At 37.9% G+C, this 22,065-nt stretch overlaps 1 protein-coding gene across 1 annotated transcript; it reads right to left on the reverse strand.

Annotated features, from left to right (window-relative positions):
• Nucleotides 1–1,032: 1,032 nt before the first annotated feature.
• Nucleotides 1,033–14,554, reverse strand: LOC121362023 (very-long-chain enoyl-CoA reductase-like). Its single transcript, XM_041483190.1, has 12 exons — nucleotides 14,474–14,554; nucleotides 13,917–13,968; nucleotides 13,541–13,585; nucleotides 12,165–12,268; nucleotides 10,011–10,126; nucleotides 9,796–9,901; nucleotides 5,258–5,330; nucleotides 5,122–5,165; nucleotides 3,718–3,775; nucleotides 3,121–3,209; nucleotides 2,081–2,126; nucleotides 1,033–1,984 (listed from the first exon to the last, which is right to left on the reverse strand). Exons 1-12 carry the CDS (start codon nucleotides 14,552–14,554, stop codon nucleotides 1,857–1,859), a joined length of 942 nt encoding a protein of 313 aa, XP_041339124.1. The 3' UTR covers nucleotides 1,033–1,856.
• Nucleotides 14,555–22,065: the final 7,511 nt, after the last annotated feature.

Raw genomic sequence — 22,065 nt, forward strand, 5'->3', positions numbered from 1 at the left:
CTAATGGGGCTAGTCCTGGGAGATTGCTTCACTGTCTCACCAGGCTGCCAGTGAAAACAGACGGTTGTCTCAGCAAGAATGAAAAGAATTAATTCAGAGCTCAGACCCAGACAAGAAACTTGCTCTTAAAAAAAATTAATTAAAATGATCTCATACTCATCTTCAAGTTGCCTCAAAGAGAGGCCAAATGTCAAAATGGAGATTAAAAAGAAAGAGAGTATGACTAAATCTGCCAAAAGTTTTGTTTTCTTGCAGAGAAAGGTCTCTTTGTTACTAAACAGGACAATGTTTTCTTCTTTCCTGTGACTGGACATTAAGTGGATGTAAAGTGTGAATAGGGTATGTGCTTTCTACCTCCTCAGAAGGAAAACTTCAACCTGCTTGCACTCCACACTGCACTCAGTGGGAAATCATTTGACATTTAGTTCTTTTTTTCTGGTTCACAATTTAACTAGTGGAACAACAATACTGAAAACAAATTCATAATGATGTTTTGCTTCAGTTATCTATCAGATCTAATAATTTCTAAGAAATCTTCTCTATGTTATACAGAATTAAAATCTGGATCATGTATTTTTGCTTTGAAAGATATTTTTCTTCAATTGATGTAGTTTTTTTTATAAGGACACTCTTGCTGTTTACTGTACAAAATATTATGAAACTTCAGCAACCAGCTCTAGCCTTCTCTTTTTGCCATAATTATTTCAAATGGTTTTAAAATAGATTTTATTGCATATTTCACCCTTACAAATAGTTGCAAAAATCTTTCTATACATCTATTATAGATAAATAAATTAATTATGAAACAAAACAGTATCTATGCATTCTCTTCATATTCTAAAATAGCTTCTTTAAAATGTCATTCAGATAGATTTCAATAGCCTTTTTTAACTAGATTTACACAAAACCCGACTAAGTCCCACAGAACATCCTGTGACAAAGAAAACACAGGAAGTCTAAAATGAAGCTGATTTTTCTCACTGGCTCCAAAAATAGGAAGAGCATTCCGAGGACTAGCAGTCACTTCATGTATTTACAAAGTGTATTAAACTACTGAGAGAAGCCTAATGTAAAATGCTGGGTAAAAGGTCAATTAGCATCATAAGGAGATGTTATATATCAAAACAGGCCAGATGTCAAAGATATGACATAGGTTAGATTGCTTCTGAATCTTATTTACTAGTATGCAACTACTAATGAGAAGACCAAAAGCAAGCAAAAAACCCAGCACATTCACAAATACTGCAAATATTTCTTACTTAAGATTCTTTTGGCAAATTAGGTGTTAGACCCAAATCAGGTTTTTGAGATATGGCCTATTTCTTTATTCCAGGAACCATTCATATTCTTTGGTAATGTTATGTTACAAAGCCCCTGCCTCCAGGCAGCACACTCGTCTTCAAGTCAAAGAAGGCAGATCATGCAACTGTCCTGAGGCCAGCTGCCATGCTGGCTGAACTGAGCTCTGTAGTTAGCTGGTGTGTCCTCGTTCCAGTGTACTTCTGTCTTGCAGAATGCCACTGCTAAATTTGGAGCTGCTTTTCAGCACAGACTTCTCAGGATCTCTGATCCATCAATCTAAACAGACTAGTACAGAAAAATCTAAGGCAGGTTACAGTGAACTGCAGGGACTTTTTTTTTTGCAGCTGTGCAACGAAGACTTATCTTTTAAGGTGCTTCTGAGTTGAGAATTCTTGAATGTAAGGAAGTGTAGCTTTCAAGTGCATACAATTTCCCTTAGCAGTGGAGATTCAACATGCACCAAAATCCTTTTAATTTATTTATTTATTTGGCAGGACATTTATGAGGTTTTCTTCTTGAGGTTCTGTGCAATATTCAAATTGAGCCTTCTTTTCTTACAACAAAAAGGGAATAATTGGCATTCTATGACTTGGATAGTCCTTGAATTCTCTTAAGTAGGTGCAGTGTTTATCCTTTGCCCAGACTGTCATCTGAATGAAGCAAAGCAAGGTGAACAGTCCCACTAGAAGGAAGGGGAAAAAATACATTCATTATCAGATTAAAAACATGCTCCTGCTGCTGACATCACTTCAGGTTGAAGTACCAAAACATTACTCACCTGGAACACACTGAGTCATGATAGTGAAACTGATCCAGGTCCCCACCTGTTTTGGCCAAGGAAATTTAAAATATTTCTGGTGACAGCATTTGCATTTATGTCTCTATTGATCAAAATAACCTTGTCCCTAGTATAGGTAAATAAAAAAATCAAGGTCAGCCAGATCAATTTCTACTGTCAATGACCTTTAGTCAAAAAGGTGAACAGTGCCTTATTATCACAAACAAAACCTTCATATTTGCTTCCACAGCTATTACAATGACAAACTTTAAAGCATTAAAACAGTGTCCTTCCTGTTGCTCTGCCTAATTTGTATTCATCAGACCTCCATCACTATTAGCAATGGTAACTTTCTATAGTCTGAGGCCCAATGCTGTTCTCATGAACATCTGTTGATCTCCACTGAATTTCAAACCTGACACTGTCCTTCTGTGCAAGAATGAATGTTACACTGAGTTGCACTGACTTTATCTGCTTTTGAACTCAGTCAGGAGTTAGGTCCTTATTAAAGAATATGAAATGATAAACTGATTAAAGTTTCTAAAGCAGTCACCACTAACAGAAGTGATTGTGTAACTTAAAACAGGGAAAACTTTGGCTCATTTTCTCTATCACAGTATCTTTTATTTGTCTGATCACTATCTTTCTGCCTGCAGTGATATTTCTAGGCTCTTACATTATAAATCCACCAGACACCTCCATCCCCTCAATGCAGCACATGTTCAGTGACAATCTCCCTGTTCCTGGCTGCAGAATTTGCCCTCCTTTACAGTGTATGTCTTGTCTAGCAGCCACACGGAAGCACTGGCCCAGGGTCAGGGCTGTCTGTGTAAGGTTAGTCACATCAGTACTGACCCAAGGGAGGGGAGGAAGAGCAGGCAAATTCTTGTCCACAACCTGATTTCATGGGGTTTAGGGAATGAGGGGAAATGTACTGAGCTGAACAGTTTCAGGGGTTTCTTCCATGTAAAACATTCTAAAAGAAGCAAAAATATATTCAGTGAAACTAAAATCTGAACATCTTGTTTGAAAATACATACCTCATATGTATAGTTAGGGCAAGATACAAAGAAAAACAGCCATGTGAAAGGATTCTTTGTTGGATATGGGATCTTACAGGTTTTGGATCCTATAGATTAGAAAACAAATCACAAAATATTCACACTCCTAAATATATTGTTTCCTGTAAAGACAACCCAGCTCTGCCTACTTCTGTGTCTCATGACTGTCAGAGGGACAAACAGGATGTGAGAAGACAGGATGTCCTCTGGACTCACAAGAGGAGTGGGATACCTGTGAGGGAACTTTCCCTTGCTCACCAAAACATAGCTTGTAGCAGCACAGTTTCCTTTTGCACTGGAATATAACCAATGTAACTGCTCCCAACACAACCCAGCCCAAAACGATAAAAATTATAGTAAGATAAGAAGTGTTGTTCAACAGTCTGATGTCAGAGTCCTTGCACTGTCTGATTTCCCTTAGAATCCAATCTTTACAGTGCTGAGCAACCTGTGCTTCCACAGCAGTCAGCTGACAGGTACCATCACCCCCCAGGATCAGGTCTTTCCTGGGGCAGAACAACTGAAGGAAGTACTGAATGGCTGCGCAAAACTGAAAAATGATGATGCAGTTTTTACCATTTCTCCGGAGGTCACTGAGTGCAACATGAATGGAAAAATTTCCAGCTTCACACAGCTGCAAGGAAAAGTATGACAGAGTTAAATAAGTTCTATTTGTTTTTCTTCCTTTTGTTATTTCCCAGAGTTCTTTAAAATATTTAAGAAAAGGAAAATCATCGATTATAAACATAATAAATATCCTTAACTAAGACTACTGACAGAAGGATGAAACATCTCCATTCAAATATGAGTCTATATTATATTCTGTTATATCTTTATAATATTTTTCAGAAACTGTGGACTCCATGTCCAAAGTATCAGATTTATTACTTACATAATCCCCTTGAAATCTAAATAAACCACAGGGGATAGAAGTGAACTCGGGGGATATTTGCTTTATTTTTTGATCATTCTTATGCCTTTAAAAACATCCAAAAATTATTTACATAGTCTTGGTGTCTCAAAAGTTATTAAAATCCCAAGGAAGATACAATTTGGTCTCTAAGTAAGTTTTCTTCTCTAGAGTATAATTGATATTAATAATGAAATATAATTGACCCAGCTTCCTTCACTGGATTTAAAGAATGCTGCCCCACTCAATTAGGAAGAGAGTGTATTGAAATGACCTATTTATATGATTATGGACAGTCTCCAGTGTCTGCAATGCATAACTATTAGCAAATGACTAGTGGTCAGAGCTCCTGAGTTTTATTCCCAGCTCTGTGCTTTCAGTTATGGACTTTCTCTATAAAATGTGAGTAGATTATGACCTCACAGAATTTTCATCCAGGGAAGCTGCTTTGGGATCCTGCAGTCCCAAAGCAAGTGAGTAGCTGATGTTCTAAACAAGTTACACATGCATAGGAAAAGTCTTTACATGGAGGTACATATTTATTGGCTACACTGAGTTTGCTTCTGCATGTATGAAGTGTTCCTAGGAATTGTGAGAATGAACAAATGTGAGTAACTGAAGAACTTTGAATCATAAAGAAAGCTATAAACAGTTTTGGAAGCTCAGCAAAAGAAAACTTTATCACTGGAAATTATCAGCAACATAATCTCTTAGTTGGCCAGTTGTCTGAGATTTATGATTTGTTGTGATTCTTAACACTCAGTAAACAGTTCACAAACTCACTGGCTTTTAAACATAAGGTCACAAACTTTTAAAGATTGTGAGAGATCATCCCAGCAGATAAATATCCTAGTCTTGGAATGGACACTGAATCAAAATATTCCTTTGTGTACAAAGTCAAATTAAAACCTGACAGATTTATCTGTTTTCCATGCAAGTGGACAGCTTTAGTAGTATATCCCAAATGTCCTACTCCTAAGGATCTGTTCATCCTACTCACTCCTCCATTTATATGACAGAGAAGCAAGGCAAGATATTTTAGCATTTTATAGAAAAAGCAATAAACCTACCAGGAACATGATCACAGCAAAATTTATCTGTTTTTTCCCATAAGCTATTAAAAAAAAGAGTTTGCATGTCATTAGTACTAGTATACAAAGTACATACATAAATACTTAAATCAATGAGGGTTGTTTTGCTACTTACAAGGAGGAGTGTAAAGAGGATGATTGATGTAATATGCAAGCCAAGCTGCAAATCCCCAGTAATATAAGCAGTTCTGAAAAATAAGCATTTTTTCTTTGTTTTAGTACAGTGTTTTAGGCCATTATTTGCTGCAAGGACTATTGATAACAATGGATCAGGACAATCCTTCAACTTGCTGATAATACAACAAGAAATGGCAGTACTAAGTGTGGTAGGTGGGGGCAGGTAACAGGAAATAAGAAAGGAAATGGTACTAATAGAGTTAAGATTTCCTCTAAAATATCTTGGCATTGTTACGTGTATAAACCGTTTTAGAAACTATGATCATATGACTGAAAACAAAATTATCTTGTCTGGCAATCCATTGGGCAAGGCTGAAGAGCATACAGACTGTATGTTGAAGAGAAACTTGTTTTGCTGACCCCTGAGACTGTTAGACCAGATCTGGGCACCGTTCTCTCTTCTTTGTTTATTATTTTGCACTGCCCAATCTCCTGTCCTCTTCTCCTTCACCCCATCAGTTTCTTTCTTTCCCATGCTTTTCCTGCCTGATGCTTTCCTCTACACTTTCACTGTGATTTCTCTTGTTAGTCCCTTTTGCTGCTGTCCTTGTGTTTCTGTGGTGCAGTTCCCACTCTCTAGACTCTGATAACACAGCTGTCACTGATGGCTGTACTGACACATTCCTGACCAATCTCAGTGCTTGTACGTAGGCTTCATCCATGAAAAAACTACTTACAGTGACAACCTTTACCTCTTATTTGGTTTCCTTGGCCCTGCCTCCTGTGGGGTTTTTTCTGACAGTCATTGCTGCTTTGGTGTCTTGGTGACATGCTATTGTCTCCCTCCTTATATATATGTAGGTGGGAGGGAGGCCCTTTCTTGGGCCCTTCCTCTTCTTGCTCTGTACTCTGACCTCGAGCTGCCAATCTCTTGCAGACAGACTTTAACCCTCAACAGTTTGCCTCTCATTTGCCTCTCATCAGTTTAGTCTTCTTTTACCCAACCTAGTGCCTCAGTTTTTGATGTATTAGGGTATGTTTGTTTATCACCTGGACTTCAGCAAGACCACAGCTGAGCTCTTTATCTTTCTTTCACTTCTTCTTTTCTTTGCCTTATCTTTCCTTCCATCCTATTTTCAATTTTGAGTAAAACTCTGATCCTCTTAATCTTTCTGGTAAAGGTCCTCTTACCTTTTCTGGTCTTCTTCCTTTTTCTTGGCCTTCCAAATAGGTTCCAATACCTTAGGCATTCCTAGGTGTTTCTGCTTTCTCCTTCACCACTTCCTTTCCTGCTCATGCAGGCAAAAATCCCATCCAAGGCTGTCCTGGCTGGTTTAACTTTTTTTTTTTTTTTTTTTTTCCTTTGAATTTTGCAGTCTTTTTCCCCTGTATATACCAGAACTGCATTTCTAGCAATAATACCCTGGAAAAGTGATTACCTCAGCGTCTCCAACCTGCACTAGCTGACTGCAGTGTCTGATGGTGCATTTTTCTGAAAATGCTGGTGCCCCCTCATCTGCTGCAAACAGCTGTATCAAACATTCAGTTGCATTTCCACTTTCTTCTCAGGGTTAACTGAACCACTGCAGTGCCCAGAGACCTCAGACAAAATGGATACCCTTTTGGGTGTGCTGTAATACAAGCACTTAGTATGTCCTTGCTCTGAGATTGTGTAAGAGCTAACTGATGAAAAAGAGCAAATTATTAACCAGTAATTACAAATCAGGTGGGATGAATGAGCAGAAAAAAAAAAATAGCTTCCCTGTGATGACTTCATTTTCCCCCAGGAAATGCAGCAGAACCAAAAGAATGACTCCAGTGAGGGACAGTATAAGTAGTGTCCTATCCATAAACTACTGCTTCCTCCCTAAAATTAGCTTCTTCAACAGGCACTTACAATTTACTGACTGCTGTACAAACTTAGGTGGAAACAGTTTCTTGTAATCTTGCAATGGCATCTGCAGGAAAACCTTCTCCTAGCTTCAAGGCTTGGCACAGGATGGAACATATGGCAATGGATTTCAGTGAAGTAGAATTAAATAAATTAATTATCATGGCTCAGTCCCCAACAATACATGTTCTAATTAAACTGAACAAGTGCTAACCACCCAAAGAACATGATTTACTGCAGAGACTCTTCCTCAGTTATAAGAATCTTCAAGATGAGTGGGGTCTTCCACTGCTTCAATTTACAAGTATTACTGAAAGGACCTTTCAGTAATACTTGTAAATGTCCAGCTGCCACTTGAATCTGTATTCCTCATACAAACACCTCCACTGAGGTTCAAATAGGAACATACACACTTCATAAACTCACTTGGAGAAAAGAAAGAGTTTCTGTGAATCCTGAATAATAAAGCTTTACAACAGTCTCTTATAATGCTGCAGGTCAAGTTCAGATATTTGCAGGAATCCCATAAATAAATTATTCCTAAGTTTCCAAACTTACAGTTAGGAGTTTTGTCTTCTCTACTGCAATTGACAATCCATAGTTCTTGATATCCTGCCTATGTTTATTCATGACCAGCATGTACTCTTCTGTTTGTCTTCTTATATTGTCTTCTGGTTTAAATAGTATTTATTTAGATCTAATGTTCTCTTTCCTCCAGATGTTTTTCTACAAAGTGATGATATCCCTTCTTTTTACTCACAAAAATGTTCATGGGTAAAGAAAGACCATGTAAGACCAATCATGAGACTAATCTTTGAGGAATTCTTCTGGTACTTCCCTATTATTAAAGGTCTAACTGATGCTTTTTTAGCACAACCCAACCATAATTATCTTTCTTTCAATTAGTTCCTTTTTCACCACACAATTTTGGTATTAATCCCTATTTTATTCACCCTAAGGAGTTGTTTACTAGGTCCAGATAAATCAGGTATTCTACCTTTCCAATGCCTAGAAAAATCACATCTTAGAAAAAATTATACTGTTAGTATGCTCTGCTTTTGGTGAAGCTGCTGCATTGCAGGGTATAATTTATTCCTAGTTCCATTTGGGAAAAAGGGATGAAAATCCCATCTCTCATCAATTCCCATCTCAGATTTCTGCTTATTGACACTGAAGTATCTCCTGTACACATAGCATTCCACTGCACTTAGGAAAGAAGCTATCTATATCTGCTGTGTATGTGAACAAACCCTGAAAATACCAAAGTATCAAACCCTGTCTACTATGTCCTTGTCCATCTAGTATGTGATGGAAAAACAGAAAAAAAGATGTGATGTTTTTCACACTGGCACAATTTTGGAGTAACACCACCAAGGCCAATGAAATTATAAAAGCAAATCAAACCCAAGCATTGCTAAACAGGTAGAATAAGAACTGTGAGCAACTTTACAGATGAAAACAAGTGCCTCCAACCTGAGAAGATGGAAAAGAGGAAGTGATCAGAACGACTGGTACAAATGTTAATTTTAGCAACAAGAGTTTGTATGGTCTGAAAGGAACACGTAGTTGTCAGAGATGGCAGTGAGAAAAATTATTATCACACTGATTGTTTTTTCAAGGTAAAGTTGCTCATTTATCTGCTGTTTAGCATGCATTATCTACTGTTGTGTCAAGAACAAGAGATCTGCAAGACCTGTTGTCTTGAATGAGATCTGCAAATCTTTTAACAACTCTTGCTGCAGGAAGCACAAAAATTTCTAGGAAGGATTCTTTTGGAGGGCCACTGCTCCACTACAGACCCTCCTTTCCTGAAAGCTCCCTGAAGGACCAGAGCCACTGGACAGCTGTAAGGAGTTAGCCACAAGGTAGAGCTTCAGCTGCTACAAGTATCACTGCCATAGTGCAAATTACCAGGAACTGCCTAAATCCCAAATGTTAAAATTCCCAAATGCTTTTTCAGTTGATAATCTCTTGTCTTCCTTAGAATAAGTACTTTTGACTACTAGTGTGTTCTCTGTTGCAAACGTTTGTAAAATAATTACAGCTTATGCATAACCATGCAGTTGCTGTACTACTTCTCAGACACCCAGGGAACAGAGTCTGCACCCCAAGAGCTGCCCTGTGCCACAGCAACACTGCTGACATCAGGGAATGCTCCTGTGGAGAAGAAAATGCTGAACAACTGAGGTGCTTTGCACTTGATCAAAGGTAAATTAACAGCTTCTTAACAACAAAGAGAATGTTAGGGGCAAAGCAGATATAAAGTGACTGTTACAATTTATTTCTTTTTTAAAGAAAGCAGCTCTCCCACCATTGTGCCTGACTGTACTACCTTTAAAGTTAAGTTGTTACTAAAACATTCACACCCAAGGACCTAGCTGAGTGAAAAGGAAGGGTATGCTGAAGGTATAAAATTCTAAAAAGTAATGAGACTTCTATAATATTAGTAACAGTATGACAGCATGTGGGTTATACAATAGTGACATTAAGAAATCTTCTGAAAGAATTTGGGGCAGCTTTATGGGTGAGATTTGCTGTGCATTGCTACAAAAGCCACACAAAATGTCTGTGGTGCAGAGGCAGAGCATAGGCTGGCTAAGCTGGATTTGTAAGTGCAGTTGTGGATAGATTCTGGCACATTTTACCTTCACAATATTCCTCAGTGGCATAGTCCCACGGGAGAATCGATGAACAAATACAGTTTCAATCAACCTTTTGATGTAGTGGAAAGAATGGCAGATACATGCCAAGCTAGAAACAGCAAGACAAAAGCATTTAAGAGTGCTTAAAAAAAACATATGTGCAAGACATTTGGAATAAGACTACAAGAAATACTGCTCAAGCCTGCAAATGGACTTACTTAACTACTGGGTGTGGACTTGATGTACATCTCTCATCCAGTCCATAGACAAAAGTCATGCGGAAATAAAACACAAAATAGATGAACAATGGACCTGTATATTCTATCAAAAATACCTGCAAAGAGAGAGAAAATCATTAGACAGCTGAATTGAGGATGGATTGCTTTGGTCTCTTTGGGATAAACACCTCCACACATCCAGGATGGCATTAAGAGAGGCAGGAAGGGAGTAGAAGGTTTGGGCTCAGGCTATGAAACTGGTAGCCATGCACATAAATATTTTGCAATTATTTGCCTCAGTTGCATTCAAACAGCCATTGCCAGTGCTGCAGACACAGTATGGGTATGAAAAGATAACAAAGGCAGTCCAGAGATCATGACAAATATGCATGCATGTTACATTTATGCAGCTCTCACCCTTCTCTTGCACTCAAAAGCTGTTGCTTTATTTTGGTTTAAAATGAAATTTGGTGAAGAATTTGTCTTGAGAAATAGGAGTTCTGCTTCTACTGAATGAATTTTGTTTAAACTGGAAACACAGCTTGTAAGTATTCACAGTGACCCCATCTGTGTGAACAGTTAGCACAGCAGTTTTCCTGGGAAACAATAATTTCATTCTATGTTCAAACAAGCTTTAACTGGAATACTAGAAGGAAAATAAAAAGAAAGGAAACCAGAGAAGCTATTTCTCTAACTTGATTTCATTCAGATAGGTGTGTATTTCTTAGGAATATCACTTTAAATTGACGTTAACTTTGGACCAAATATTAACAGCTGAATTTTCCACCCATCTATAAGTAAGGAAGGTAGGCCCATACGTCACTTACAGAGAAAGAAGGGAAATTGATTGTACTTCTGTCACAAACAAACAAACAAAAACCCAACAACTAAAGAAAGCAAACAAAAAAGAAACCCAAACAATCCCAGTTCTCTAATGTGTTTAGAGTTGTTTTGATACTCGGAAAAGTTGGGTTAATGAGTTCTGTTAAGATCAGCATTTTCTCTGGTGAAGATCAGGTTTGCTTGTAGATGAGAAGCCTATCTTTTTGATTTGATAATACTAAAGTATTTGTTGGTTTATATTTGAATGAAGTAGCTTGAAGGGCAGGGAGAGCAAAAGATTATGAAATGGTAGACGCCTGGGGTTACTCTGCCCTGTGATATTTTGGTTGATATTAATGCACGTGTGTCTTGAAGTCTACACTGCCATTAGAAGTTTTTGTCTGTCTTCCTGTTTTTTTGGATTGAGTAATAGCTGCTTGATTTATCAGCATTGCATCCAAAGTAAAGATGTGAAGACTTGCAAAACATATTTGACTTTTTAAATTTTACCTCTATTAACATTGTCTTTGGTATTTGTAATCAACACAAGGTTTTATTAATATCTCATAGCTAATAAATGGTAAATATGCCTTTAAATGATGAGGTACTTTTCCCTTGACATCATGCTGTTTATTTGAACTAGTGTAATACTGTGCAGCAAGGACCTTCTAGAGAGCTAGAAGGGTCATTGGTCACCTCACTGCATAAACAGCAGTGCTGTGTTGCCTGCCAAGTGACTTGTGATAGAATTTGCATTTGAGCTAAGACAGTAAATATGCAAGGTCTCTGTGGATGGCTGCTAATATTGCAGAAATTATCAGCTCTCATTAGCCTGTCACTGGCATCCTGGGACACAGTCACATGCAGACAGCAACTAATCTTAATTTTATGCATTTTCTTGCTGAAGTCACTTCAAGTACTAACATGTAAAGTTGCTCCCATGCCTCTTTGCAGGACAAACTCAATGGAGTATAATCCTAATTTTGTCAGGAGTTACACAGGTCCTGTGGAGCAGATTGCCAAAGGCATTTACTTACCTAGTTCCTAATGATTTTGCAGTAGACATCCATTTGACAATCTGCATTTTAGTTCTGTAGAGCCAACCTACCCTGCAGTGGGTTTTCCACTGCTGCTCTCCCAGGAAACTAAATAGACATTCAATCTGTTACTGCTTTCCCTGATTAAATGAACTGAAGCAATGAGGATTCATTGCCTGCATCCACTATCAGAGCAGACATCATGCAGAAATATTGGAGAGAAACAAAAAGTGATGTAAGGATTAACTGTGGAAAACTAGCCATTAAAATGGCTCAGACTTGAAGCAGAGCTCACCGTAGTCCATCCTATCTGTGGCCCTAAATCTTTAAAGTATAAGGTAGCAGTTGTGCCAACAGGGAGGTGCTGCAGGATTTCTTCATCCCTCAGGGACTTTCCTTCTGAGAAGGAAAGAAGTAATTACATCTTAGTGACATTCAAGTCCACTTTGGAAGCATAGTAGCTTTATATGGTGCTTTATCTATGAGACTCCTTGATATGATGTGGGTTTATTGGAATCTCATTAAACAGACCAAGAATATTTACACTTAATTTTTATTTATCCCTGTAATCACATATAAGCCTGCATCCTCTATTCACACCAAAACATTTAAAAGAATTCTCAATCCTATGTGCCTGCCTAGTCTAGTAGACTTTCTTCATCACTGCCAACAGCAGAATTTGTTGATGGGCAATGCCCTTTATCACAGTTCCCTGACCTCCTAGTCAGCTGCACCTCTCTCTCTCTTCCAGTCTTCTCATTGCTCATCACCAGACAAAGAGAAGAGAGGATAAGCTATGTTTGGAAAGCTCTCCTATAGAAATTTTCTTTCTTTTCCCAAACAACCAGCTATGAGGTAATTCCACTGCACTTGAGCTTTTAATGCCTAGATTTGGAGGAATCTCCAGAAGGCCAGCATTTTCTCATGGCAAGTCTCACTATGTAAATTCATAGAGGAATCTGACAAGGGAGACATTCATCTGTTTTCCATGGGTAGATTTTACACCATGAGCAAATCTTCACCAGCATACTTTTAAGGGATTGTTTAAATAAACTTGTCCTTAATGAAAGCAAAGGAAGAAAGTGTTATATTTTAGCTAAAATGAATTAACACAGTTTGGCAATAAGACTTTCTTTTGTGGACTCAGGCCATGTAAGAGGCTTCTAGTAGCAACACCTACAAGTGTATTAATGAAGTCAGCCAGCTGTCATCAGCTTTGTCAGCAATTGCTACGTCCACGGCAATGTGTTCTGCATTAGCTTCCCTCAAAAGAACTCTAATGCCTGCCTGAGAACAGAGGATTATATGAATTGATAGCTCAAACTTGCAGCCCTTTTTGGTGCTCCCAGCTGAATATCATCATGGAGATCATTTGACTGCAGCTAAGGGCAGTGAATATCTAGATCCTGCGCTGCCTCTCAGGAAAGCAACAGTGCTCAGTAGTCAGAAAGTGCATTGGAACAATGTGCGAACTCCTAAGTTAATTACCAAGCAACCAGGGTGTAACTGTGTTTCCTTCCAAAGAATTGTATTTGTTCTGGATTCTCACCAGCTTTCACAGTGCTAATTAACATAGCTGGAAACAGATTCTCAAGTGCCAATACCCTTAAGTACACCTTTCATGCCAGGGCCCTGCTCAGTTTAGTTACTCCAGACCTCAGAAGTACTTACTTGGATCAAGTTTTATTGACTGCCTTGCAGGGTACCACCGAGGATCTGTAAGACCATACAGAGTTGTGTGATATACAATGTTCCGTTTAGATCACCCATTACCATAATGAACACAATACAAGAAGATGAGCTTCGTTTATAGGTTTTTATAAATATTTATTCAACACTAATATAGGTGGTAATTATGCAGCAGAAAAAATACAAAGGTGTATCAGGATAGGATAAAATAATTTTACTGAAATCTCACTGTGATCACATTCATGTGCAGGTTATCAGCATTATGTGTGCATACATTATGTTTCAATTACGTATTTTTTTCCTATTTATGTACTGGATATTCTGATGTGATGTGAGCTGCTGCAGAAGTTATACTCACATAATTTATGGAACATCAATCTGATCTCTCTAATTGTAGCATTTGGTTCCACCTAGGCAACAAAAAGACTGTAAATATAAGATTAATGTTTTGAAAGAAAACTACTAGGTGTAAGACTATTAAGCCAAATAGAAATGTGACTTAGACAATGTAACTATTTTGTACAGATGTCTAGCCTTGATATGAAGGATTCAAACAACTGACAGGAAAAAGGCAAGACAATTTTTGACACCTGTTTCAGAGGCAGCTTCTCTAAGAGTCATCAAGAGTTACTGTTACAGCAGTGACAATCTGATGGCTTCTGAGTACCGAACAGCAGGCACCATCTTAGCAAAGCAACTTAGTAAAGGACAACTGAAGTCCTTTTTGCCCAAAAGCTCCTTCTGGAAAAGGGATGAAATATACTGTAGTCAGTATGAAGTTTGCATAATCATTACAAGTGGCCAAGGAAAAGCTACCAGAAGATGAAATCCCCTTCATAAACACCATATTTACTTAAGGAAAGTTAATAATTTCTTTAAAAGTCACCTAGTCTTTCAAGCAGATTTTTGTTTTACCTTATCTAGGAAGCATAGCTGTTTCTTTGTCTCCCAGTCAAGGATTTCCACCTGAGAGGACACAAAATGACAATTAATCATTATTGGCTAAATAATGTGTAAACTCTTAGCTGATTCCCCAATTTATAATTAATGTGACTCTCAGAGTGGGACACCGTTTTTCTCTGATCTCTGAACTGAGTTAAAAACCTTCTTGATGTTCTCAAGAGACAGCTTCAATCACCAGTTTCCAAAGGCACTCAACTTGGGAAAAAAAAAAAAAAAGCCAAATGAATCGTCTTCTTGGATATATTCAGTAGCAGAAGTAGCTAAGTGTTTGATCAAAAAAGTGATCTTGGGTATTTTCTTATGCTAGAGCAAGTGGAACAAGGGGTAGAGAAGGTAGAGAAGATTTCATAGGGATCACTAAGGAACAGTACTTTTATGATTCATAAAATTAGAAAGAGTATGAGAAAAAAAATTAAATGTATATATATGCATATAAGCAAATATTCTGAGTACATAAAGCTTGAAGATTATTGTGTGTTGTTTCCAGAATATTTTAATTGCAAGGAGAATGGAAAATATTGGTGGACATTATGAACAAATGCAACTAAATATCTGGGCTTCACAAACACTTAAACATTTGTTATAGGAATAATTCGTGTTACTCTTGCCTCTTAATCACTTGTTTTATTAATTACATATTAGCATTTCATATTCCAAGCAGAGGTTTAGCTACAGCTCTGAAAAGGAAAGAGAAGTTTATTTCCATGATCAAATGGCAGTTTGGCAAAATGTTATGTTTTTATCAACAGCCAAGCAGAAAAGTCCCCAGACATTTCAAAGCCCAGTTGCAGCAGCTCCCTAAACCTCATTGCAGTTGTTTGGGTTTTTATATAAACATCTAGCATTAATTATGTTTGATATTAACTGGCCAAGAGAAAGGATTAATATTAGACTTTAAATATGATTCCTCACTAAAAATAGGAGTCACAGTCCAGTATCTTTCTCAGAGGGTTGCTTTGAAGAGATCACTCAGTTGGAGTATCTTATTTCCTTGTTTCACTTGTTCCAAAGGGTTTTCTTTTGGCACAGCAATGGAGCACTTCAGCTCCAGTCACACTTATCAAATCTGATATCCACAAAGAACACTAATGCCATGGTGTGTTCTGCCTGTGCATTGTAAGCTCTGACTGGGACGTTGAGGGAGATAAGTGCTGTTCCTCCTTTGTGATATGTAACAAGTATGTGATGGATTGTTAGGATATGTTTTCCCTTGATTTTTTATATTTAAAATAACACACGTATCCAGTTTTAATGTTTGTTTGTGTGAAATCTCCATGGGAAAGCAAGTGAAGTGGATTCCTTTCCCAGAAGACTATTCTTGAAATACATCATTCTGACACTTGCAGTCCACAGAACAAATACAGGGCAGAGAGGGGGCTGTACACCACTTTTTGTCCCTTCTGATGCCAAGTTGCTACAAGGACTATTGAAATCTTTGGTGTATCTCAAAGTTCTTCTTCTGTCAATGAGTACCACTGGGCTGCCCTGCAGACTGCAGAAGTACCTACACTTTTAGTAGTGTCCTTCCCATTCCATAACCAACCCAAATGTATATATTTTTTTATCAGAATCCCTCAGGGGCAGTTTTAATCTATGGCCTCCAGTGGTTGTATTAGAGAGATATTCTCCAGATCAATTACAGTGGATTTAATATCTTTCTGCCACCTAAGGTAGATTAGTTGGGTTATTCTTGCTATGCACAAGACCAGACTGAAAATTACAGTTTTTCTTTTGCTCTGTGGTTTTCATGGGAGTGACTGTACAGTCAATCTCTGTGAACCTTTAGAATCAGTGTGGAAAACAAATAAAGCTTGATTCCACTGTTATTTGGTTCTGTTCCAGCACAATTCTTTCAAATGCCAAACTGTCATACTTGCCTATAGTGGTCCATGCAAATACCTAAAGGAAGACTATAGAGATGATGGATCCAGCCTCTTCTTGGAGGTACACAGAGATAATGGTGAGAGGGAATATGTCTGGATGCAATAGGAGAAAATCCAGACAAGAAGGAATTTTTTGCATCATGAGCTAGGCCGAATATGAGAAGTTGCTTAGAGAGGATGTGGAATCTTCATTCTTGGAGACATTTAAAGCTGGACTGGACAAGACCCAATGCCATTTGATCTTGCTGTATCTGCTTTGAACAGGAGTTTGACTGCATGATTTCCACAAGGCTCCTGCAACCTAAATTGCTCAATGTTTCTTTTAGTTTTTTTTCCACTTCAAACATTTAATTTACTTTCAATTACTTTCAAGATCTAGGCAAATATCAAGAAATTTTCAGAAAGATGGATGCCAGAACACAGCTTTATATTCCACTCCAGTCCACAGCAAATTGTGCAGCAACAGAGTGAAAGCAAGGTGACTGTTTCCTCTGACTCTTAGATTTATCAGAACATCCCCCAGTGTAGGTGTTCCCTGCACAAAGAACAGAAAAGCCTGATCCAAAGCAAGAATTGGTAGTTCCTGAACATCCTGGCCAATCCCATGAAGCGCCCTAGCACTGAACACAGTGTTTCCAGCCTTGAGGCACAGCACCAAGGCAGTTAATGCATTGGTTGGCAACAGTTTTTAGACACCCGGCAATCTGTTCTTGGAACACGTACTGATGGGTATCATCTCTTTTAAACATAAATTGTTTGGCTCAGAGAACTTCAATTTCATTGTGTTTTCAAAGCATTTCGCACAATAGAACACCAACTGTTGGCCTGCATTAGTGCAGTAAGGCTTACAGTCCACTTATTTGGTGAATTTTTAAAGACATTTTAAACTACAGCTTCTCTGAGACTACTTAGAGTATAACTTAATCAATAGGGAGATTTGTGCAAGAAGCTGAAAACTCTTTTATAAATGACTATAAATACATATCTTTGATTAGAAGACAAATTTCTTCAATTGCATAAGGATTAAAGATCAATAGCATCATTAGTAAAAGAAAAAATCTTGATTATTAATGTTTAGAACACAAACAGGCTGAGGGCAAAGAATAATCAATACACAATATAAGCAGAGAAAAGTATATTCAGCTGTTAAATTTTTATTCAGAAAATAAAAAGGTAAAATAAAAGTATTCACAAGGGAAAAACAGCTGAGCAAAGTGTTTATAAAGAGTTTTTAAGATGTAGTGTCTCTGTAATAGGATTACAAAAATGTAGTTCAATTGAATTCCTGCAGTTTAAAGCCATAGCTAAAGTGCTAAAAGATCAACAGATCCTCAAAAATAATGTGATAACTATTGTGCAAATACTGACACATTTATCATGTCTGTGCATCTTAGAAGTTTAATTTTAAACCATTTGTAATCAGCAGATTGAGTAAACTTGAGTGAGACTTTATAAGCACTGACATAAGCATATACTGTATTGATTTCTTTTGAAATCAATTCAGTTTAAAAAAAAGAAAAAGTTTATTTCACAGTATAGGAACCAACCAGTATGAGAAAGAGCAATGCAGAATGAATTCTCCCTGAACCGTTGGAATGCTTACATAAATCAGTTTCTTTGAATTTAAAAACCAATCCAGTGGTTGCCACAGTCCTAACTGTGGCAAACTGAATCTTTCCAAACATTTTCCCTATAGAATTATTAATCTCAGTATCATTTTCTCTATCTCCTTTGACTTTTCTGGTAGACTGTGTTGTTCCTGAAGGGAGTAAGCACGCCTTAGTGTGATCTCACATTAGGGCATATCAAGAATAGTTCTCCTCAAGTTAAGAGTTAAACCAAAAGGAGATGCTGTAAGTGTACTTACACTGAAAATTCTGTTTGTGCTGCTGCTTTACAATTGACTCTCAATATGAAGCTTCTCTTGCACTGAAAGGTACAAACTGCAGCAGAGGATGGGTCTAAGGATCCATCTAGAATTGGTTTCTGAAACAGCCAGCATCAGGTGACTCAGAAAGAGTAATAAATCAGGGCAAGAATGTAGTGACTGAGGGAAAGGGAAGAGACAGACAGTGATTTTGACTCTCCTGCACCAGAAGTGCTGCCTATGTATTTAATAATTTTTCATGGATTTCTTTCTTCAACTAGTTTATCCATTTGTCTTTTAAGCCTGTGTGAACAGTCCTGAGGCAGGGAGTCTCACAGCTCAGCCACATGCTATGGGAGAAATTCCCAAACCAGAACCAAGGCAAATGTTCACAAAGCAAAATTTCATCATCTTACCTGTGGAGTTCTGAACCTTATTCTCTATGGATTCCAGGTAAACAAATTCTTACCTCTGAACGAAGGGCTCATATTTCATGAGACTAGAATCTTATTGTATTATTTCACTGTGTATAAAGACACTGTGTATAAAGTGATGCCCATATTCAAAGGTTTTTCTAAAATGAATTTTCACTTTTGCAGAATTTACATGTCTAACACCTACAGGTTCACAAGAGATACTCTAGGTATTTACCCCTCAGAATAGCAGAATATTCTGCTATTCTGCAAGACAGTGAGCACCAGTGTTTGACCTGTGCTGACACTCTTACTGCATTTTTATTTCTTCCACCTGTTTCTGATTTGCTAGTTAGACATGCTCTCATCTAAATCCCCAAGGATATTGATCCAGTAAGCATCTTTATCCCAAGGTCAGCACAATGCACAGCATTTAGATTCTTTCTGAATGAAACTAAACTGTCAGCAAAGGAGATTATCTAGTTCTTCATGCTTTACATGTAATAGTTAGACACACTGCCAGAAAGTGGGAAAATTGCTTTGGAATGTCTTTTGCCATTCCCCATTTCTCCCACAGGCAGACCAAAAAGTACAGGCAGGAGAGGAATTCGGTGAAAAGGGCTGTCTTCTACCAAAGAGAAAGCCTGAATTTCTGTCTCTCTGGGCTCCTTTTATCACTACTCCCTTCCATTGTAATTCTGTTCAGTATTTCTCTACAGCAGATGCCTTTTGGGATACCACACAGCAAAGAGACAAGAGTTGAAGTAAACTTGGATATCCTGACCAAATTCTTCTATCTGACCTTGGAGCTGGGTGCCTAACCCAAAACCATTGCAAAACCCAAGTTGCTTTGTAGACCTGGGCCTGAGGATGATAACAGGCTACAAATGCTCATCCTTGAGAAAGACATGGATTCATTTATATAATTGACAGAGATAAAATGAGTCAGCATAAGAACAGTCAGGAAAGAAAAGGAAGGTCTATTTACTTGGGATGGGAGGCTGATTTATTTTTCAAGAAAGGAAAAGTCATTAAGGCCTTCACAGTGCATTCTGGCTCTTGAAAATCTACAAAAACTTTTCAGCTTTTACTACTATGAGATCTTTTAGGAGGATACACCAGATGAAAAGGAACCTCCATCAGTTAATACTGACTCAGTGCATATTTACTTAGGCTGGCTAACACAGAGCTGCATGTTGCCAATTTCCCAGGCATACTGAAAAGTCACATCATTCACTGAGTATCACTGTCACTATGAAGCACATTGGAGTGCCTCCATCTGAGAACCTGAGCCAGCTTTGACTCAACGCTAAGTAGACATCCAGGTTTTCCAACACCACTGCATAGCCTTTTCCTTGTGCAAGAGAATATTCACTGCCTTGGGGCTTTAGTTTATGGTTATATTCTACAATGCCAATATTCAGGTAGAAGAGTTAGACCAATTCTTTATGAAATCACAATCATATCTTTGTATCAGCACTGTGATTTGCATTATCAAACTTCAGTATTTCTACTTTCATTACTACTCTTTGTGCATAATTTGCTGTAGGGATGTCAAAATGTACATACATGTATGCTTTTGACGTGGAATTGAAGAAATTGAAGAGGGTTTTTTTTTCGTTGTTTTTTACCTAGCAGCATCAAGGATGGGTCTGCTGTCTTTTGATAGTGCAAGAAGACTGCAAACCCTGGGAATTTTAGAGACCTTATACAGACAGGTGAACTTACAAAACTGGTGGTTGGTTTTTTTTTTTGGTTTTTTTTTTTTTTAATATACTTCAAAGAAGCCCATTTTTTAGCTAATATAAGACTTTTCATTTCAAATGTAGCCTTCAAATTCTGAGTAGCTCCAGGTACTTCCTGCCAATGAATGTTTTACTATCATCTTCTCCTATACAAAATTAAGTTTCTCTTTCAAGCTTCACAGAGAAAAAAGACAAATTGCTGTCTTCTAAGTAAAGCAGTACAACTGAATGTTGAAGTGTTGGTAAGTGTGGGGAAAAGTGGTGAGAGAAGAGTAAGGGATAATGTTTGCCCTGTCATCTCATCTCTTTCTGTGATAATAATCTTTAGTGTCACTTGTAAAAACAGAGCAGATGCCTTCAAACACCAGGGAAATTTTCAGTTATCCCTTTAAATGACTGTTCAAATATCTCATATGTGGCCTTGTCTTTCTGGCAATTCTTGGAGGATACAGCATCTTGAAATGTTCTGCAGTCCTGCTTTTAGCACTTGCTCTCAGTGCTCTTACTTGACAAGGCTTTAGACAGCATAGCTCTGAGAGGGAGAAGCCTTTGTAACAGGAGCTGTGACATCTCAGCCATGCCAGCCAGACAGCAGTCGCCACCCCCTTACTTTCAGAGGGTTTTCATCATAGACAGAAGAGGAAGGGAACTTTAAATGCCAACGAGGGGGGCCAGTACATTATTGCTTTTAGACTGTACTGCACATGTCAGCTCAATCTATCATCAGGGAGTGAAGATTCCAAAACATTTCTGGGTATCGCTGCTCACAAAAGGTACTAATCATCCAAACTAATTAAGGAAGGAAAAGTACAACCGTGGCTCTTGTGACACTAATTTTCTACAGTATGAATATATTTGTTAAAGGCTCTTTCCTCTAGGAAGTCAGAACACCGCGCTATTTTCTTTATATGAAATGCTTTTGAAGACCTAAACCTGTCAAGTAAAAAGAAATTATACAATTCATTAGTCTAACTTCAGAGCTCTACTGGAGACATTTACATCTGAGCATGTCACATAGGCATCCCTCGTATGGAAAGGAGGAAGAGAGGCACTGTTAGCATAAAAAGTATCATAAGCTCTGAAACAAACCTCATATAGGTCAGAAGAGTTGTTCTCTATGCAACTTAGAGAATTGAGCACTCCTAAAGAACATTAATCTAGATATAAGTCTCTGTCATACATCTCTCAGTCTTTGGAGTTGAATCTCCTCAAATTATCAGGTGCAGTATTTTCAAGTATATGCATATTTATTTATAGTTGTCCTTGAGAAGCTTCTTCTGAACTATTAGTGATTTAAAAAATGAGGTGAAAGTAGAAACAAACCAACATCTGAAGTAAACATAAGTCTGGTGATTGTGAAGTGATTTGTGATCCTGATCAGGAAGCACCATAGAAGAACAGTAAAGGGTAAATGGTTTATAAATGTGTAGGGGAAAGTATAAATTTATACAGTTCCTCAAAGAGGGAACCCTAAAGTTTATAACAACAGTAGAGATTCTTCCTGCCCTCCCCAGGAAGTACTGAGAGAAGTGGGACACTCACCTTCTCTCTTTCCATAGCTCAGCTTTGAATGTGTGGTGGGGAAATGCAACTCAGGATTCAAAGTTAATGAATTTGCAACAGAAAACAAGTCAGG

This window comes from Pyrgilauda ruficollis, unplaced genomic scaffold, assembly GCF_017590135.1.
Source record: "Pyrgilauda ruficollis isolate IOZ18807 unplaced genomic scaffold, ASM1759013v1 scaffold6, whole genome shotgun sequence".
Taxonomy (NCBI): Eukaryota; Metazoa; Chordata; class Aves; order Passeriformes; family Passeridae; genus Pyrgilauda; species Pyrgilauda ruficollis.

What these genes read in the sequence shown, in the direction of transcription:
- LOC121362023 (XM_041483190.1), bottom strand. Translation starts at nt 14,554, where the DNA reads ATGATTAATTGTCATTTTGTGTCCTCTCAGGTGGAAATCCTTGACTGG. An exon ending in AGCTATGCTTCCTAGATAAG is followed by an intron (nt 13,969 to 14,473) that starts GTAAAACAAAAA and finishes TTTGTTGCCTAG; the next exon opens with GTGGAACCAAATGCTACAAT. An exon ending in CAGTGACCTCCGGAGAAATG is followed by an intron (nt 3,210 to 3,717) that starts GTAAAAACTGCA and finishes TCTAATCTATAG; the next exon opens with GATCCAAAACCTGTAAGATC.